The sequence below is a fragment of the Medicago truncatula genome, chromosome 5 (assembly GCF_003473485.1).
Source record: "Medicago truncatula cultivar Jemalong A17 chromosome 5, MtrunA17r5.0-ANR, whole genome shotgun sequence".
In the NCBI taxonomy this organism is placed as follows: Eukaryota; Viridiplantae; Streptophyta; class Magnoliopsida; order Fabales; family Fabaceae; genus Medicago; species Medicago truncatula.
In genome coordinates, this window is record NC_053046.1 from 26023138 (window position 1) to 26043638 (window position 20501).

Genomic DNA, 20501 nt, shown 5'->3' on the forward strand with positions numbered 1-20501 from the left:
CAGAGCGACCTAGACGACTCAGTGAGGCAAGGCCACTCACGACAGCAAACTGCACACTAAGCTCGATCACCTGCAAGTTACTCATACGAAGAGCAACATTTACAAGCAGAAGGGGTGAGATTTCACAAAACAATAATATTAATCAATATAATTCAAAATCATAATTAGCAACATAAACAATCTTAAGCATCATTGCATCTTGATAAACAATTATCAAGTAATCACATCATTCAATCATCATCAATAACATAACATCTTTTGACTCGACAAATGCGACAATGCAAATCTAAACCTCTTTATGCATGTGGTACCAATCAGGGCATGAGCCCCCAACATCATAGTATTAATATACTTTTAAGGCATCGTGGTGAGGACAAAGCTCAATTCGTGGTGAGGACAAAGCTCCAGGGCATGAGCCCCCAACAAAAGTATGTTAATGCATGGACTCAATCAATCTAAAACAATCTTAATCAACATCTCAATATGCATCCAATAATTTGGAGCTCAACAACATCTTATTCATCATGTATAGACTCATGCAACCTAGTTAAATAACAGCAGCAGCATAATCAGATCACAACAACATCATAATTTCATAACAACAATTCATTTCAACAACATCTAGTTTATTCAAGAATAATTCAAGTAATGCATTTAATCGTTAAATCACATTACAAACAACTTAACAGTTCTTAACAACTTCACAGATTCCGGCTAACGTCTTAAATAGGTTTCATTACTACCTAATGTTCCATTCCTACTCAATTCATTCAACTCAGGTCACGACCTTATCAAAAGCATTCAGTTCTGGAAGTGCTCGCGAGGCGAGAGCATCTGCTCGCCATGGCGAGTACTTGCCAGATTTCCAACTATGGTTGTTCCAGGTTCAATCTTGTTCTAAATCATCCTCTAATCTTTAATACACATCTAAAGGTACTCAAAAGCATCTAAGGTTCAACTCAAAAGTCCAAAATACGAAAATCAACATGCTCTCTGGTCATGCTCGCTATGGCGAGTAGGGTTACTCGCTGTGGCGAGCTACGACTTGTAACTCGCGAGGCGAGGGGTATTGGCTCGCGTGGCGAGCGATGAACTTCATCACTCGCGAGGCGAGGATCATCGTTCGCCAGGGCGAGCGATGAATGTTGGCTCGGGCAGAATGCAGTTTTCTTCAAAAATTCATCTAATCTCAAGGTTCTAAGCCTAATTTCAGTTCCATAATTCATTCTAAACATATTCTAAGGTCAAGGGACAGTTTCTACATCAATCTAATCAATTTTTACCGTTTGATCATCAATTTTAGGGATTTGACCTAGTTTTCGGTTTCCTCCTATTCAATCCTAATTCTTGCTAATTAATCATCAGAATTATACGAATTAACATTACTGAATCATTAGTCTCACCCTTACCTTAATGTGAAGAAATCGCAGCCTTCCTAGCCTCTCTTGCTCTTCTCTTGGTTTTTCCTCCTTTTCTCCAAAAACAGTCGTACGTACAAAACGTTTTCTAAACCTAGGTCTTTCCTTTTTATATCTCTTCCCAATTTCTTATCTTATCTCACTTTCTCCCCCAAAACTCTCTAAAATCTCAAAACAGCCCTCAACTAAATATTTTATTTTATTTTATTTTCAAATCTTATTTTATTTAACAATAAAATAAGTCTCATAGTCTCATCAAATCATCAAAACACATCAAAATCGTCCAAATCATCTAAATCGTCATAAATCAACAAAATTCACACATATATTATATAAATGTAATATAATCGTCTAAACTCAATTAAATAATTAATTAAATAAAAGTGGGCGTTACAGCTGCCGCACGGGTCATATACATCGTAGATGTAGTAGACAAAAACAAATCTCAATGCATATGAAAGAGAATGAAATATGTGGTCCCAAATATATGCAGATGTTGGAATTCGAACCTCAGACACCACACTTATTCACCTTAAAAATATTACTCTTTACCAATCGTGTGTTACTTCATTCTTTTGTTAAAAGTATATGTCAATGTGATATTATTGGTATGTTACTTCATCTTCTTTTTTCTTTTTTTGAAAAAATGTTACTTCATTCTTTTGTAAAAATTATATGTTAATGTTATATTATGTACCTAAAAATAGCTCATTCTTAACCTCAACATGTAAAATATTTTATTTAAATAATTTTCTTTTTATCGAATATTTGGCCTTTACCGTAAATGATACCCTTTAACTGTTTGTTGAAATGTTTCTTCCACCTGTTTATATAGATTGCAAAATTCTGGTGCATTTGTGGCAGATATTTAACAAAGAGAGTTTCGTTCTAATTTGGATGAAAAGTGTAATATTAACAAAAAAAAAATGTTGCTATAATCTTTCAAAACTCTTTTATTCCAATAGGGCGATTTGTTTTGTTGAAGAAATAGGGCGATTTGTTTTGAAGAAATAGGGGAAATAAAGCGATGTCGATTTGCTTTGTTCATGAAAATAGGAGATTAGGTGTGAGCATTAGGGTTAAAATAGTAAAATTATGCAATAGGGTTTAGGTTAAAATTAGGGTTTACGGGTTAACTTTAATATATAAGAAGATTAGGTGAGAGCATTAGGATTGTTCACGAAAATAGGAGATTAGGTGTAAGCATTAGGGTTAAAACAGTAAAATTATGCAATAGGTTTTAGGTTAAAATTAGGGCTTACGGGTTAACTTTAATATATAAGAAGATACAACTTTCTACCTTCTAAACTTTCAGTCTAATCATTATTTAAAGTTAATTGAATTCCCAACTCCCTGTCGGAACGATACTCAATTTTTACTATTTCGATAGAACCGTGCACTTGCGGTTTTATCCCATCAAGTTTCATATATCACTATTAAGTGAGTCATATAAATAAATTGTAACACATCTTTCATATAATTTAAGCATTTCATGTGCTAATGAACTTAATCAAGTATGAAAAAGTTCTTAAATTCACTTCAGGTGAATATGTCTTTAAAGAATATATGTCTCTTAAAAATAAATGGTAGATATTTACCTATTCACTTCAGGTGAACATATCAAACTATATATATATATATATATATATATATATATTATCATACTAATTCCCTTTTCGCGCGAAAAATCATATATATCAATTTAACTTCACACCTTCAAGTAATAGCTAAAGCACAATTTCTAAAGTTGCAACTGAATGCTGCATTGGGTTTAACTTTATATCCATCATCATTTTGTGAAATTTATAAACTACGCCAACAACTACTCACATAATAAAAGCTGCTGTCACAGCTCCAAACACATCAACGATGGTTTTGAGATTATTCTTGCTTTCTCAGTTGATCAGAGTATCGTGCTGATAACGTGTTATAAAATTGATCCTTAGTGTAACAGCCCGATTTTCATTAGAATTATTTTCAATTATTTTATTGTGTGTTTATTTGTGCTTGTGTGTGATTATTTATCATTGGGTGCATTTTCATGGGTTTTCGTGCTAGGGGGGTAAAATTAGTAATTTGGTGAGAATTATTTTTAGTGTTTGGTGAGAACCATTATTTTTACTCAGTTACTAGTGTGGTTATTAGTATTTTACCGTTAAGTGACCGTTGTTAGTATTTTACCGTTAAGAGTGTGAAAACATTTTAGAATTGTGTTTGAGTGGGTTAAGTCCACTAAGGCATTAGGGTAAGCCCATTAGAGGAATAACTTATATAAGCCTTGTCTTAAGAGAAAATATCATTCAATTTTCATTACATAAGATATTTTGAGAGAGGTAGAGAGAGAAAGTGCAAGAGAAGAGGAAAAATGGTTAGAGGAGAAGAAGCTTGAAGATTCAAGAAGTGGTAGAGATCCTAGGAGCTAAAGTGAAGCTTGGGCTAGGAATTGTGCTAACTAAGGTAAGGGAGTTAGAATTCAATCATAATCATTTAGTGTAATTTTTCACTAGTTGTATGGTTAAGTGCTTAATTGATTAAGTGATTAATTGTTCTTAGATGTTGAATTTCGTGCCTTAATTATGGTGATATGTTTGTATATATGAAATTGCATGTTCATGATATGTATAAATGGGTATATTGTGATTTGTGCTCTAATTGTTGAATTGTGCTATTTTGTTGTTGATTTGTGGTGGAATTCATGTTTAATTGATGTTATTGTTGTTATGAGATATTGTTGTTGATGATTCATAACTTGGGTGTTCATAATCATGGATTTGTGATGTGATTTAAGTTGTTGTTGAGGATTTTTGTGAAAATGGGTTGATAATGAAGAAGTTTGATTTTGATGATGCCAAATGAGTTAAGGAAGTTGTTAGAATGAATTAGGATGATATGATTTTCTATTTTAATCACTTGGTTTTGGAGAGAAATCGTTTTGGGAAGAAAACGGGTTTTTGAGTAAAAGTGGTTTTTAAGCATTTTTGTAAAATAAGTCATTTTGGAATGATTTTGATTAAGTTGTTTTAATGTTTATATGTCAAGTTTTCAAGTGTGGTTTGTATGGTCTAAGTGTTAGGAATGCATTGGCGAAAACGGAACTGAAATCGGATTCGAAAACAAGATTTTATGCGCGAAAACGTAAAAATGCATTTTGCTGTACTGGTGAGGTGACACGACCGTGTGTCTAGATGATGCGACCGTGTCCGATTCTCCTGTAAGGGATGACACGACCATGTATCCTGATGACGCGACCGTGTCAGTTCTGCAGAATCCCCAAACCTCGTTTTTTCGTGTTTTTGGGTACTTTTAAGCATGCCAATGGATTCCAAACACCTAACCCTATTCAATCAATTTATAATTAAGCTTCTAAGAGTATCATAGCTCGATTCTACGTGGTTTTGTTTTGAAAATGAATTGGTTTTGCAATATGGGAGAAACAATACGAACTTTTCAAAACTTTGAAATTTAAGTGAGTTGGCCTATGAGACGTTGATGTATACACTACTGCACTGATATGTGATTTTTGTATATACTTAGTTGAGGTTTCCAAATGTGTTAATCTGTTTTGTCGGATAACTTGGGAAATGGTAAAATGATACGAACTTGTCGTAACTTTGTGATTTTGGCGATTTTGTCGTGGTCGGCCGGTGAAACGCACGTGTATATTCAACTACACTCATATGTGATCTAAGTGTATACATAGTCGAGGCCCTAGAGTTTATATACTTGGTTTTGGTTCATTTGTCTCAATTATTTTAGAGTTGTAGAATGAGAGACGAACTTTGTCGAAAATAATCTTTAAGACCAAATACTTGGCAAATCTATTATAGATAGTTTGATATGATTATATGAAGATATGTGAATGCTTTACATGTGTTGAATATGATGTTTATCATAATGTGTTTTACTTTCTCCTTTACTTGAATTGTGAGAAATTGTATGGAGTTGTTGAACTATATGATGTAGTTGATGTTGAATGATATTGATGATTATGATGATAATGTGATGATGACTCTTATTTGAATTATGACTTGAATGTTGTGTGGACGTAAATACTTGATAATGCAATTGTTGTGGAGGTGATCAATATATTTGGAAGTTGTCCTTTATATTGTCGTGAAAATTATGAGATGATTTTGCATTGTCGAGTCTTTGCTTGTATGTTCATGCATCATGGTCATGTTGAGTCTTGTAGCTGTAAAAGGGTTGAGCTCTTTTACTTCGGTGATTATGTAAGACGGGTGTGAAATCTTACATACGATGTTTTTGTTGCATCGAAGGTGACGACCTTGAGGTGATTCGGTACGACATGCATATATGTGTCGAACTAGGTGCATATCATGTTGACATGAGTCTTATTTGTGGCATGTGAATGATGATTGTTAATGATAAGTGTGTTTGATGAATACATATTTGTGACATTTGAATTGATTGTTGATGAAGTGTGTCATAATTGAATATGTCACTTGATGAATTTGTGCATTGGTGGAATTGTTGAATGATGTGATGTGGATTGTGTATATGTACATTGGTGGATTTTGTTGATGGTTGTAAATAAATGATCTATGCTCTAATTGCATATCTTGCTTACTTGTGCTTATACACTTGATGAATCTATTTAATGATAAATGTTTTGGTAATAATGATGAGGTGAGAATTGTATATGTGTATATACATATATGTTTTGGTGATTCTTTTGATAATGATAATTACTTGCTTATAACTTTGAAATGCATTGTTGAGTTAAGTACGCTAAATGAAGAATAATGTGAGTAACCCTTTCTTGATTGTTGTTGATGAATGATGAGCTTATGTCGATGACTTTTGATTAGTGATTAAATATGTTGCTATGCTATGTTAGTAATTTGATAGCTTGAAATGTATGTGATGGGGGATAATAATAATGTGATGCTAGTATTTTAGGAGGGATGGTTATGTATATGTGCTATGCATGAATCCTTGAATGCATATGTTTGTTTATTTTATTGATTATGATTGATGTGAAGCTTACCCCCAGTGTTTATGTGATGGACCACCTACCTGTCTGTATAGATGGGTAGACGTTGTGCAGGATTAGTTGATTCGGTGAGTTGCTTGATGTTTGCTCGGATATCGGGAGCTATCTTCGGTATCGATTTCGTAGAGTCTTTGATAGACTCTGATCTAGGTGTCTGTTTTATGCTTACCTAGATTTATCTGTTTGGATTTATTCATGTTGGAGATTTATCCATTTTGTCGGGACTTGGAGAATTTTTATGACTATGTATTTTGATATCATGGCATGTATGCTTTGAAGTATATGGTTTATATCCGCTGCGACTGTTGGGAATTTTTATACATGCATGTTGTTTTGGATTTTGTTGATGACATAGCGTCTATTTCTTGAATATATGTATTATTCGCATGTTTTATCGCTTTAAGAGAAATAGGATGTTACACTTAACATTGCAAGATATTATAAAGTATATAAGAATAGAGAGAAAGAAACAAAGAGAGAGCATAATAATGTATTGTATTACTTCACAAGTGTGTACTTTACATTACAATATAGATCCTATTTATAGGATACAATTGAGCAAGTGAATGATCAAACCAATTAAAGACCAATAACCATACATATATTAATGAGGGTTATAGGAAGGTGGAAGATGGACATCCACTAATATTCATTACAAAAGAGATTTTATAAAAATGAACAAAGAGATTTCTAAATGATTATATATATATATATATATATTTAGGGAATGAGATAGTAGTACAATATAATGATTGAAAAGTGACACATATATTATTATTATTATTATTATTAAACTATATAACAAAGCTAATAATTCTTCTTAAAAAAAAATGTTCAGTTCTCTTTTGTTTTTTATTTAGTATCTTCTACGTGTAATTGTAGATATTAATCTTTTGAATCAGAAAAGACTGTAATATGCAAGAAAAAAATTTCAAAAAATATTTAACACTGCTGCATTCTCACAACTTAATTTAAAGTCCAGCATCTAATTAAATTGAAAGAAATATATCATATCCAAATACTCTTGAGTAAAGCTGAGATTTTTAAACTACAAAGGAAGTAGGAATAACGGGATATATATCTTTCATGCACACCTCACCAAGTTACTCCGTCCGTTCCTTTTTAAGTGTTTCTATATAGAAATTTTTTGCTCCTATTTAATTGTTACTTTCGAAGTTCAATGCAACATTAAATGTTGTTTTATCAATATTATCTTTACTTATTTATTGCGGAGAGAGAAATATATGAAATTAGATATTGAATGAATAAGGTTATTATAGTAAAAGTGTATATTGTTGTATCAAAAGTAGTAACATTTATTGAATGTCTTGGTTTGTGTAAAATATCAGAAAAAGACAATTAAAAATGAACGGAAGTAATATTAGTCAAAGCAAAATTGGCCAAACAATGGGTCATACAATTACTTGGTTCATTTGAGTAGTTAAACCAAACGATAGAGACCTAAAACGTTTTGATAGATTAGAATTGATCATTTGTCTAATATAAACCTCTCAAAATTATACAAATTTTTCCTTCAAAAAAAAAAATTATACAAATTTATTAAGAGTTTAATAATGGTGGGTTGTTGACAGTCCAAAACAGTTTTGCACACACAACCAATCAAAATATTCTGAATTGTCATTTCAATTAATGATTTTAAGTTATGTGGGCTAAACATGGTAATTCAGAATGTTTTGATTGGTTGTGTGTGCAAAACTGTTTTGGACTGTCAACTCACCACAATTAAACTCATTTATTTTCTTTTTTAACAAAAACAAAACGATATTCATTCATTCAAATCGATAGAGTACATCAGATATAAACATCGCTAAAAACGTAAAGAGTGAATCTGCGAACAAACTCACAGCACCCAAGTTAATAGCATACAACGGCAAAATGCCTACAAATAATATGATAAAACCTAAGTCACAGAAATATCCATGCTACCGGATCTGCAACATTGACGTCCAAATCATTGCTTGAATTTGTAATTGATTGATGTAGATCTTTCAATAGGAACTAAACAAACACCGCGACAAGACGCGAAATCAAACGTCACACAAGACGACGAACAACAAAACGCCGCACTTAGATGACGAAATCACAAAAAAACACAAAAGAAACAACTTGATAGATGTGAAAATCACTTATTTAGATTGAAAGAAAAAGGGAAAAATATGTAGAGGGGTGATTTTAGGTCAAAAAATAACCTAAAACCTCCACTCCTCGATGAACGAAGAACAAAGAAAGTTTAGAGAGAAGTTGGAGTTTCTCTCACTAGAAAACTAGGGCCGGCTATTCTATAAAAAAAAAAAAAAAAGGTATACATCAAAATTATTTTGTTAAACAACATAAAATGAAAGTAGTCTATCTTTTTTTTTTTTGTCAAAAAAAGTAGTCTATCTGTTAAAAAGAAAGAGGAAGTAGTCTAAATGTTTTTTTTTTTTTTGAGGAAAGGAAGTTGTCCTAATTAATGGTACGGTTTAGAATTTGTCAATTTAGTTGGTAAACCATGCAAGAAAGTTTTGTCAAGTAAATTAAATATTCCTCCACTCATTGCCTCGTTTCGTGTAGTTTTCTGCATCAATGGCAGCACCGCAGCGCATAGTTCTCAACAGAAACGAGTATTTATTGGAACTCTTCAAGAAGCTTTGACCGAATCTATTATCAAAGCAATTAGTGCAGCCTATGTGTTCAGAAATTGAACCCTACCATACCAACAACCAATCAAATGTGATTACCTATTAAACACAATAATTGAACCAATGATGACACACAATTTGGATAATGGATACATGCAATATGTGGTTATCGGAAGCATGCATTCTAAACTTGGAAGTCAAAAGATAAGTAGTTAAGGCTGTTTTTATTAAGATTAAGATGTTGGTAACCCCATGCTAATGACCTATAGAACGGTGTAACTTCTTCTTGTTGGACTTTTCCGATATGCATGTGGCGTAGTTGAGCAGCAAAGTTTTATATTTAAACCCATGAAAGATTCAAAAATAGACGTGTCTCAAAATAACTGACTTATTTTATTTTTTAATACAATATTAATTATTTTTTTATTTTTATAACTCTAACCAATACTTTCTCCGAATCAAAATATAAGCAAAATTGACTTTTTAGGTTCATTCAATTAATGATGTATGTGGTTTCATTAATTGAATGAACCTAAAAAGTCAATTTTGCTTACTACTTTCATCAGTTTCAATTCAATATATTCCACTTTCCATTTATGGTAGTGGAGAATGCATCAATACTTAACAAGAACAGTTAAAATCATTTTTCTCTCTCATTCTTATACATTTTTCTTAATTGTGAGAAATGAGCAAATGACTCAGTTAATTGGGACGGATGGAGTACTAATTTTGAATGCTTAAAGAATGCATTAAGACAATACATTAAGGACACTTGTTAGCATTTTTCTTATAAGACACACTTGATACACAATTATATACACAATTTTCAAAATAAAATTTAAGCTCTTAAGACACACTTGATAAATATCTGATTCATTAACAAATAATGTAAGACATTTGTTAGTATTTTTCTAAAGAAATCGCTTAACAATGCGACACAAGCAAAGTAAAAGAATCTTTCCAAAAAATAAAATAAAAAAGAAGACAAAGAAATTAAAGAAGAAAATTTGCTAAATGAAAAGCGTCTTGATAAGCACTTCTTAAAAAATTAAAATCAAACAAACTCTCGATTCTGATATCTCAAAACGTTAGTCAAAAAATTAAAAAAAAAAAAAAAAAACCAAAACGTTTTCGATGTCTATGTTTTATAAAATGATCCAAATATAAACTTTAGATAGTACAAAAATACCTATTTCTACACATGTTAAAAAATTTGTTTAACATCTTTATTTTATAAAGGAAAATGTTAACGAGTGCCTCCGGAACACTCTTTAACGAAATATTTGACTTTTTTTAAAAATTATTGCTAATTTTAAAATGCTTAAAGAGTGTTTGGGAGACACTCGTTAACAAAATTCTTTTATTAAAAAGTATTTTTAGTATATTTTCTAAAATGTCCCTTACTTCAATAATCATCACATTAAATTTTATTGAATTATGTACAGTTTTTTTTTTCCTTACAAAAGAGTTAATTGAAGGTGTGTACAGTTATCTTGGAAAATAGGACAATTGAAGGTGTGTTGTTGGAACAATTACATGAAATAGAGTAAAATTTATGATTTCTGCTATTGGTAGTAGTTGGAGCTACCACTAGCTAGAGTGACCCCTCTACCGCAGTAACACACCTCCTGAAGACCGTGCTTCAGAAGAAAATGCTGTTTAAACAAGGAAAGAGAGAATCATCAACTTCGTCCTTGAATTTTTATGGATCGGCAAAATTCATTCCTCAATTATGTGAAATATCAATCTAATTTCTGAATTTGTTAAATGTCAATCAAGTTAGTACTTCTGTTCAAACAAAGCATTAACGGGGTTGACGTGGCCGTTAACCTCTCACATGTCAGACGCCACGTAAGCATGGACTAATTTGGCCGATAAAAACAAACATTTCAAAGGACTAGAAATATGTGTAATCATTCCATTGAAATTTGTAATATTTGACTTTTTTAAAGAATATTTTTTAAGGACTATTAATAGTAAATTTTTATAAAAATATATGTAATCTTTCAATTGAAATTTGTAATATTTAATTTTTTTAAATAATATTTTTTAAATTTAGGATCTTTTAAATAGTGATCGAGCATACTCATTAACAAGACTCTAGTTAATATGGTGAGAAAGAATAGACTGATGATTGATTGTATAAAGAGGTACCTTATCGTTGTCTTAGTTAAAAAAGAACTACCATAATATGGTAAGTATTTAGGTTTGTTTAATGGGGACCTCAAGAAAAGGTATAAAGTAGTGAAAAATAATAAATTTTAAAACACTAAAGACATAGACGAATATATAATATTCTATTAAAATTTACGAAAAATGGTAGTGTCTATCTTTAGAGATTTTTTTATTACTAGTTCATATTATATGAAGCTTATCTTGTTATTAGCTTTTTATATGAATAACTTAAGATGAGTTGTTTGTTATTAGCTTCTTGATATGAATAATTTTAGAATTGTAATGATATTTGTATAATTATTTGGTAATGATATTTGTATAATTATTTGGTACTATGAATAATTTTAAAAGAGTAATGATATTTGTATAATTGTTTGGTGACAATTTTTGTTATAATTTTTTTTTAAGAGTCATGTTAACCGGTGCTCCCGGACACTGATTAAGAAACCTAAAAAAAGAAAGTTTTAAATTAAAAAAGGGTAATGTTAACCAGTGTCCCCGGAACACTAGTTAAGGAGTCAAATGTAATAAGTATTGCATTGGAACTTGTGCTGTCAACTTTTCAAAAATATAAAAAGTGTTACTTTCATCTTCAAACTTCCTTTTTTTAGTTTCCTTAACCAGTGTCCCGGAGGTACTAGTTAACATGACCCAAGAAATTTTAATACACTTTATTGACTTTTAAGGGATTGACAACACAATTTCCAACGTAGTATAGTATTATATTTGCTTCTTAGCCCTGGGGTACTAGTTAACATTTTCATTTTTTTAATTGGTCAATAACAATAAGAGAATACAAACATAATGTGAGTGTGAGAGAGTTATCCAAAAAGTTGTCATAAAGTAGTCATATAAATATCATTTTTCATTGAAGATTAAAGAAGATATAAATACCAATGTTATCATTCAAAATACCACGTCAAAATAAAATTAATAATCACCAAGAACAATTCATCTTGCACAAGGTATGCTAAGAGAAACACTCCTCAAAATAAAAACACATCCAGAATCTGTTGCCAAATCAAACACAGGTACATAGATGAATAGAAACTACTCCATAACACCCATACAAGTTAAATGGTGCCGCCACCAGTCATTATAACTGAAAGCAGAAGTTAACCTATGCGCCTTTAGCCAAGAAAAAGAAACAAACTTTACATTGTCTAATAATTGTGTCAAATCCCATGCTTTGTTTTTAAAGATTTTGTTGTTTCTTTCCTTCCAAACTGTCCAAACGCAAGCATGCCAGATAACTTTGAAGAAAGAATGTGTAGCTCTCGGAAACCCCGTCATGTGGCCAAATTGATGAAAATGGTCACGACTAGCATTTGGAGAAATGAAAGAGACACCTAGCCGTTGGTAAACCCGATGCCAAACAATGCCAAAGATGTCGCAACTGAAAAAAAGATGATTCGTCGTCTCCGGACAACTGCAACCACCTATGCAATAAATGTCTTCGTGATGAGGAGTTCTCCTAGTGTATAATTGATAGTATCAACAAATCATAGTTTGATTCTATTTTTGTTTGATACGTTATTAAACACTAAATTTTTGTTTTATTTTAAACATTTCAACGATGAAACTTACATAGAAAAGAGGAGAATTGTTAATTCAAACTTGCACTCCATTGTACTTCCTCCTCTAGAATGAAATATAAACAAAAATTATAGTTGAAAATTTGTTGTATGTGAACGAAATTTTTAACTATAGATTATATTTTCAACTACCACTTTTAATTATATTTATTCTGGATAGAGTAGCAGATATCTTTGTAGATTTTAATCACATGAGATGTAGTTATGACTTATGAGACACCACTATGGGCACCAATCCTAGTAGCAATTTGAACTTATTTTTCATAGCACTCATACTTGGCCACTTGGCACTTTTGATAATACAAAATGGTCAAGCAGAAATTAATTCCTCTCCAAAAATATTAAGAGTCCGTTAATACAAGAAGTGTATAACCCTAATTATCACTCACCAAAGTTGTTGTAAAAGTCGTAATACGCTTGGAATTCTATCGATACAGTTATAAATCTAGTTGAAAAAAACAAAAGTATGATGTTGGCACTTGGCATCGGGGTCATAAGAGAGTTTAAATCTAACACGTATTTGATTTTTTTTGGTGAACAAAATATGTACTATTTGATATAAACATATATACGTGGCTTTAAAAAATTACATGAATCTTACTCATCTTCTGGAGTTCTGTCCCAAATCGAGGACTAGTGAACTAGTTATATCCAAGCATTTCTTCGTAGATGTAGACATGATCCTAAAATACAAGAGGCTATATTTGCGCAAAACTAAGAGACACGAACTTGGTAACTTTGGACATACATGGCTCAATTGTTGAAATGCATAAGAGCTAAACAAAGGGGCCCTTGTCGATCATGTATATAAATTATGGCTATTGCTTTTCAAAACTTATGAGTTTCTCGTGCGCTCTATTCGGATTCTAAAATCCTAAAAGTTTTAACGTGTTTCTGAGGTTTTATGAAGTGTTTATGCAGTTCGGATTTTATAATCCGAACTGAAAAAAAAATCATAAATTATAGATCATATCAACTGCAAAGGGTTCAAAACACTCACGTCACCTTTGTCAACTAAATGTTCAAATCATTTATCACAGTTCAGTTTTCAAACAAAATAAAATTTAAGTTTTTTTTTTCCCTTCCTTAGAGATGTTTTTTGTGTACTTTATTATGATTTTTGCTTAAAAAAAATTGTGTATATTATTAAAATCCGTAAATCATAAAGTTTCATCCTCCATTCATTTTTTTTCTCCACTAAAAGATCAAAATCACATAATTTGTCCATTAATTTGAAGGAAAAAGTTTGAACAAACCACATAATTTTGATCCATCCATTAAAGAAGAAGAAAGAAAGAAGATGAAAATAAATTATTCAGGGATTTTAAAAACATTTTGGAGACAAAATGGTCTCTTAATATTTTTGTTGTAGGGATTTATGTGTTTCTCATAATCATTTTAAAAATATAATCAACTACATAACAAGTTAACAACTAAAACGTCATATCAACTTCTCTACATCGCTCTAATTTTATCGGATGTTCCTGAAAGGACAAACGTCACATCAACTTAGTTACACTACAAATAACATAAACTAAAAGTTGTAGTTTTTTTTAAGGACCAAGTATGATTTTTTTATAAGAAGAGAGGAGAAAATCTTATGTTTGTCTATCTCTTGTGAAATCTATCCTATCTATCCAAGTTATGGTGGTTTATCCAATATAAAATATTGAACATGGAACCGACTTATATGAAAACAAACAGACAGGAATATTAGTGATGGATGGTGTCTTTGATCTTTTATTGGGAGTTGTTGGCCAAATTAAAACCCATAGTGCTCAAACCAATCTCATATGTTTTAGTCCTTGTCAACAATTTGGGTGGAACAAGAGCATGGGGCGTTTAGCCACTCCAAGTCTTTCTTGCCCAAAAGTGTCAAGCCAATCTTAAACATCATCTCCTCACATATTCTCAATTTTTCAATTCTCCTCTATTTAATAAAATATACCAACCTTTTCAACAATCAATAAAGAAATTATCCACTAGTATCAAATTTCTTTGTAACATTGCAAAATTTGAAAATTTGAAAATCTTATTGCAGTCCTAACATAGGATTCCTTCACTCAAAGCATTGTTACCAAAAAGGGTTAGTCTTTGAAAAGTTTTGAATTTAAGAGAGTTTTGAATTCAAATCAAATACATAAACACCAAAAAGTAAAGAAAATTGAATTGTCTGCAGTAACAAATTCACATACATACTATATTTCTGCAATCTAAACTATTTGATCAAAATCAAGCGACTCACAATGCAAAGTTGGAATGCATCTCGAACCCTGAGTCATCCGAATTTAATCGGATGGCTCAAATTACACAACTATGACAAATGCATGATTTTTCAAAGTGAAGCTAAGATGAGTAGACTTTGCTTCATGTGCAAGTTTAGGTGAAATTGGAAAAACATAGCACAAAACAATGCATGAGCACCTCTATTGTGAAACTCCATTTTCTCTTGAAATCTCATTTCTTCAGTCAAAGTACACTCCAATTTCATTGAAGCTCATTTCATAAAAAAAAGTACTAGTGATGATTAATCTTTACATGTTTCTGTACAAGTTACTTTGTGAAAGAAACATCAGAAAATACTCTCTTCAACCTCCTCCGGTAAGCTTTTTTGCTCACCAGGGTGGCGCATCTTCCAAATCACTCATATAATTAGTAAGAATCTACAATTCGAAGCAAAGGCTAACATCTAAGATCACTCCCTCACTCACTTTTAAACTTGATCATCGCAAAATTTTCCACCCATTCTATCCTGAACAGCTTTCACAGCTGCAACTCTAGCAGCAGTGGCGGCCCTGTTTGCTGCCATTACTGCTTTCTCCACTTGGTCATCATTCCGGGGATGGTTTATCGCATTTTCTGCGGTTCTCCTAGCAGCCTGCAATTTTAACCAAAAAAAATTAAGGTAAATGAATTAGAGCAAAACACGAGTAAAGATTCAAAGTTTTTAACTGGTCATCTAAAAAATAGAGATCTATTTGGTCACTGTAACATGAAAAGTAAGGATCTAAAAATAGGGATATTTTCAATAGTTAATGTTGCTCCAGTACAGAACCGAAGAGCAATGACAGTACCAATAAAAAAACATGGTTGTTGCTACTAGACAGCGAAATGAATTTTGGAACTTATCAAAGGTACTATTTATAATCCCACAGGTACCGGAACCATTAAAAGAACACTCAATAATTTATTAGGATATAGTAAGTATTTGAAATACGCTAACAGAATACCAATCGGATAATATTTCCAAATGAGTAGCTACAATTTGGTCGTCAAAAATCTCAAATACAAGTCTAATTAGACAACTTTTAGATAAGTTTTACAGACACGTAAGTCTCATAAACTTGTAGACGGCATAGACCAATTAGGTCTACTGTTTTTTAAGAAGGACCAATTTAGATATTAATTCATTAAATAGTCATTTTTTGAATGAGTTTATTTTTAGGAAAAAGGCAAAAAGAGTAAGTCTTAATGACAAATACCTGAGCTGATGTAAGGACAGCCTGAGTTTGTGGTGGTAGAGAGTGCTTGAGGTCACCACTGTCCCATTCACCACATCTTCGGTCTCCATTTCGAAATGTATAAACACCATAACCTTGTCGACGACCTTCATGCCATGCTCCTTCATAACAGTGTCCATTCGCAAAATGGTAAACTCCAAATCCATGCATTTTGTCTCCGAAATACTCCCCTGTGTATTTATCTCCATTCCTACATCAAAATGTAACAGAGGGAGTTTATTTAGTAAAATAAAACTTAAATTACATAACCAATTATAGTCTAAGGTCTATTATCATAGCTTCCTATATAATAATAATGGTTAAGTCAAAACTTTACAACACAACAACCTACTACTATTGCTTTTGCAAATTGTCAAATGACATTAACAAGGTCTTGACAAATATTTTCTTCAAGAAAAAGTCTTGACAAATATAATACTTTCCCTTTTAACTTGTCAAACAATGTAAAGTTGAATTGAACAAAAATCATAAATAAATATTCAACACTTGCAACAAACTTTGAGGACTTTCAATACACAACATAATTTATTAACAGACAACCTGTAGAACAAAGAAAAATTCTAAAAATCAACAATAGAATCTACTATACTATATCTATCATTAAGATTCAAAAACTGCATACCCAAAAGAAAACAAACAGTCAAATAGTGAGAAAAAAAAATGAACAAACAAGATTGAAATTGCAAAATTAAAAGTAAAAATACAAGTGAAGACTCATTTTGGTTTTTCACAATTTTCATGCTTTAGTTCATAACATTTTCATATCGGGAACAAATTAGTTCGTCTCGTACTGAGTCAAAGACTAATATGTGCCCAATGAAGCACGGACACTCCTAGGATTATGCATGTCCCAGTGTTGGACACGTGTCGTGTCCAACATTAACAAAGACACTGAATTATGTGTCCGAGCGTGTCTGTATCCGTACTTCATAGTTTTGCCCAATATAAATAAAAACTGGAGAACAAGAGAAAAAAAAGAAACTCACCTAAAATGGTAAGAACCAAGACCATGTTTAGAACCAAACTTAAATTCACCAACATAACAACTCCCATCAGAACAAGATTGAACACCAAAACCATGACTCTGTCCATTAAACCATTCCCCAGAATAACAATCACCAGTATAAAATCTATAAACACCATAACCATGTCTCAAACCTTGTTTATAACAACCCTTATATCTACTTCCCCTAGCCCAGCTTTCAATTCCATAACCATCATATTTTCCATCAACCCAATCACCTTCATATCTTCCACTCACATAATAATGATAAACTCCACTTCCATTACACTTTCCACCGTGAAATTCTCCTTCGTAGAAATCACCATTGCTGTAAAATTCAACTTCAACACCTTCTTTTAACAACCCTTTCACGTTCTTTTCATTCTCCTCTGCTGAACCGGGTTCTCCTATGAACCATTGAACCGGTTTTTCACTTCCTTTGGAAGAAAAACCGAGTCGTTTTAAATTCCCGTCCCATGAATGTTTTAAAACAGAAACGCTTCTATGAATCACGCGTTTGTTTCTGTTTATGAAATAAAGCGCTACGGCGATGAATATTAGAATCAGCAACACATTTTCGGAAGTGGGTCCCACTGAACCGATATGGAAAAAATAGAATATATAGAAGAAGATAGAACATAGACTGAAAAAACCTAGAAACCGGGTTGAACCAAAACCCGAACTTGAACGAGAATGAGAACCGAACCGGGTTTTCTTCTTTTTCTTATTTTTGTTTTTGTACTTGTTGTTTTTATCATGTTCTTCTTCGTCGTAAAAATCTTCTTCGTTGACGGAACCAAGGCTCGGAATGAGGCTTGGAGTGGAGGATCGGGTGGTTGGAGAAGAACACCGAAGCAAAGAGGATTTGGTTCGGGTGAGTTTAGTTTGGCTATTGTTTTTTGGAGTTGTTGTTTCCATCTTTAGTGGGTCCCACCAGATTCAATCTCCACCGTACGATTTTCTCTTCTCTTCTCTTCTCTTCTCTTCAGTTCTCTTACTCACCTGTATCGTGAGATTGTGACCACCACGGTTTTTATCACCGGTTGCGCCGGTAACATTTCAGACTATACACGGCACCGAACCAGTAAAAATAACCGGATAAACACGGTAACAAATAAGAAGAAGAAGAAGAAGAATAGAAGGTTGTGGTTGTTGTTGAAATCTTCGTTGGAATTGATTGAAGAAGAAAAAACAAAAACTGAGTTTGAGTTTGAGTTTCGCAGTTTACGATGAATGGGTGTTTTGGTTTTTGTTTGAGCTTTGGTTTGTGTTGTGTGTGAGAAATATATTATTTGTATATATACGAAGTGATTAGAAGAACATTGAGAAGGTAAGAATGCAAGTGGGGTTAAATAGAGAGCGTTGGATGGAAATTAAACGGTGAATATTAATTTGAAATTATTGGCCGCTTGATTGTAGAGAAGAGGTCATGGTGTTGACAGGAATGATATGGATCCTCACATTTTATATTATTATTTAATGTAAACTCAGACAATTTTCTTGCAATCTAATTTAATTTCGACAAAAATTAACATTAAATTAATTTTCGATAGTTTTAGTTGAGATATCCCTTTGTCATAGTTCCCTTTTCGATATTAAAGCAAAAAGAAAAAAGAAAAAATTTGTTGTTTTAATATACAAGTTCCAATACAAAAAACTTATTTTAAATTTCTTACTCCGACTGTCTCTCTCTCTCTCTACCAGAAATGATAAGAAAAGAAATTTGTTGTTTTATTATGTGCAAATTTGCACATGATAAAAATCTTATTGTATTTATGGTTTTGAAAATCGAACACATTCATGATTACTAAGAAAAGGAATAATAAGATAATAATTTTGTGGGTTGCAAAAAAAGAAATGATTTAAGAATTTTATATAGAAAATATTTCTTTTTGAAGTTTCAATGAATTTACTTCACAATTTTCAAGGAAAAAAAATTATTCTTTTGACTTCTAACCAAGTGACCTAAGAACATTATAACATTTCCCTAATTTTTTTTGTCTAAGCCGACTATCATATGCGCATAATTACAACGACTATAAATATTATAGAAAAAACATATTTTTAAAGACATTATAGAGAAAACATGAATAATAGTAACAAAATTATTTGATTTTAAAATGTAGAAAGAAAAAATAAATGTAGAAACGAAGTTTCCTTCAAACGTTGTATTAATATTTTATGGAAAATGTTAACGAGTGTCTATACGACATTTTTTAAGACTTTTAAATGATAAGTTTTTCTGAAAAATATGTATAATCAATGTATTAAAAATTGAAATATTTGACTTTTTTATAAAATAATCGGGAGGTGCTCAGTAACAATTTATTGGAAATGTTAACAAGTGCATTTGAGATACTCTTTAAGTCTATTAAATGATAAGTTTTTACAAAAATATATATAATTAATGCATTAGAAATCGAAATATTTGACTTTTTTATAAAATAATTTTTTCTTTTAGAATTCTAAAAGAGTATGCTGGAGGCACTCGTTAAAGAGTGTATCGGAGATACTCGTTAAGATACTCATATTTTATTAGTTTTTTTTTTTTTTTAGAAAAATCTTAGCATGTGACTCATTGAGTGGGTTTTTAATTTTAGGCTCATGGCAAGTCACTATTTCATCAACATCAGCATCATATGATAAGGATCATGACTATACATTTATCAAGAAACCCTTTATATGGAATGAGTTTTAATATGCTTCTTATTTTGGTGATTTGGTGATCAATTTGCATGAGTTGGAACCTAACTGGCTTGTATGAATTGAGATGAAATCCCATGAGAAACGGCAAACATTCTTTTTGGGTGAAATGTTTTTAGTCTTTCTTTATTTTGGTACTTAGGGTCTGTTTTCTACTTCCTCTGCAAGTAATTAGGATTCTCTCAATCATTTTATAAAGAGTAATTATTTATTACACGCGTCAGGTATTTAATCACATTTACTATATATAAATTTTGAATCATAAATTGTGATATTTATATTTTAAAAAAAATATTTTCCTTGTATATGCGTATATTTTTTTTTCTGAGAGGACGTATTTAGTTATTATTGCCTTATATATGCAAATATGGAGTTATTTAAAATAAAATAAAAAAGGAAACCAATAAAGAAAATGAAATTAGTATAATAA

At 31.5% G+C, this 20501-nt stretch overlaps 1 protein-coding gene across 1 annotated transcript; it reads right to left on the reverse strand.

The window, feature by feature from the left end:
* Positions 1-15271: 15271 nt before the first annotated feature.
* On the reverse strand, positions 15272-18650 carry LOC11435412 (radial spoke head 10 homolog B). The gene is made up of 3 exons (XM_003614715.3): positions 17352-18650; positions 16327-16555; positions 15272-15722 (listed from the first exon to the last, which is right to left on the reverse strand). The coding sequence occupies exons 1-3, from the start codon at positions 18284-18286 to the stop codon at positions 15558-15560; spliced, it is 1329 nt and encodes a 442-aa protein (XP_003614763.1). The 5' UTR covers positions 18287-18650; the 3' UTR covers positions 15272-15557.
* Between the last annotated feature and the right edge of the window lie 1851 nt (positions 18651-20501).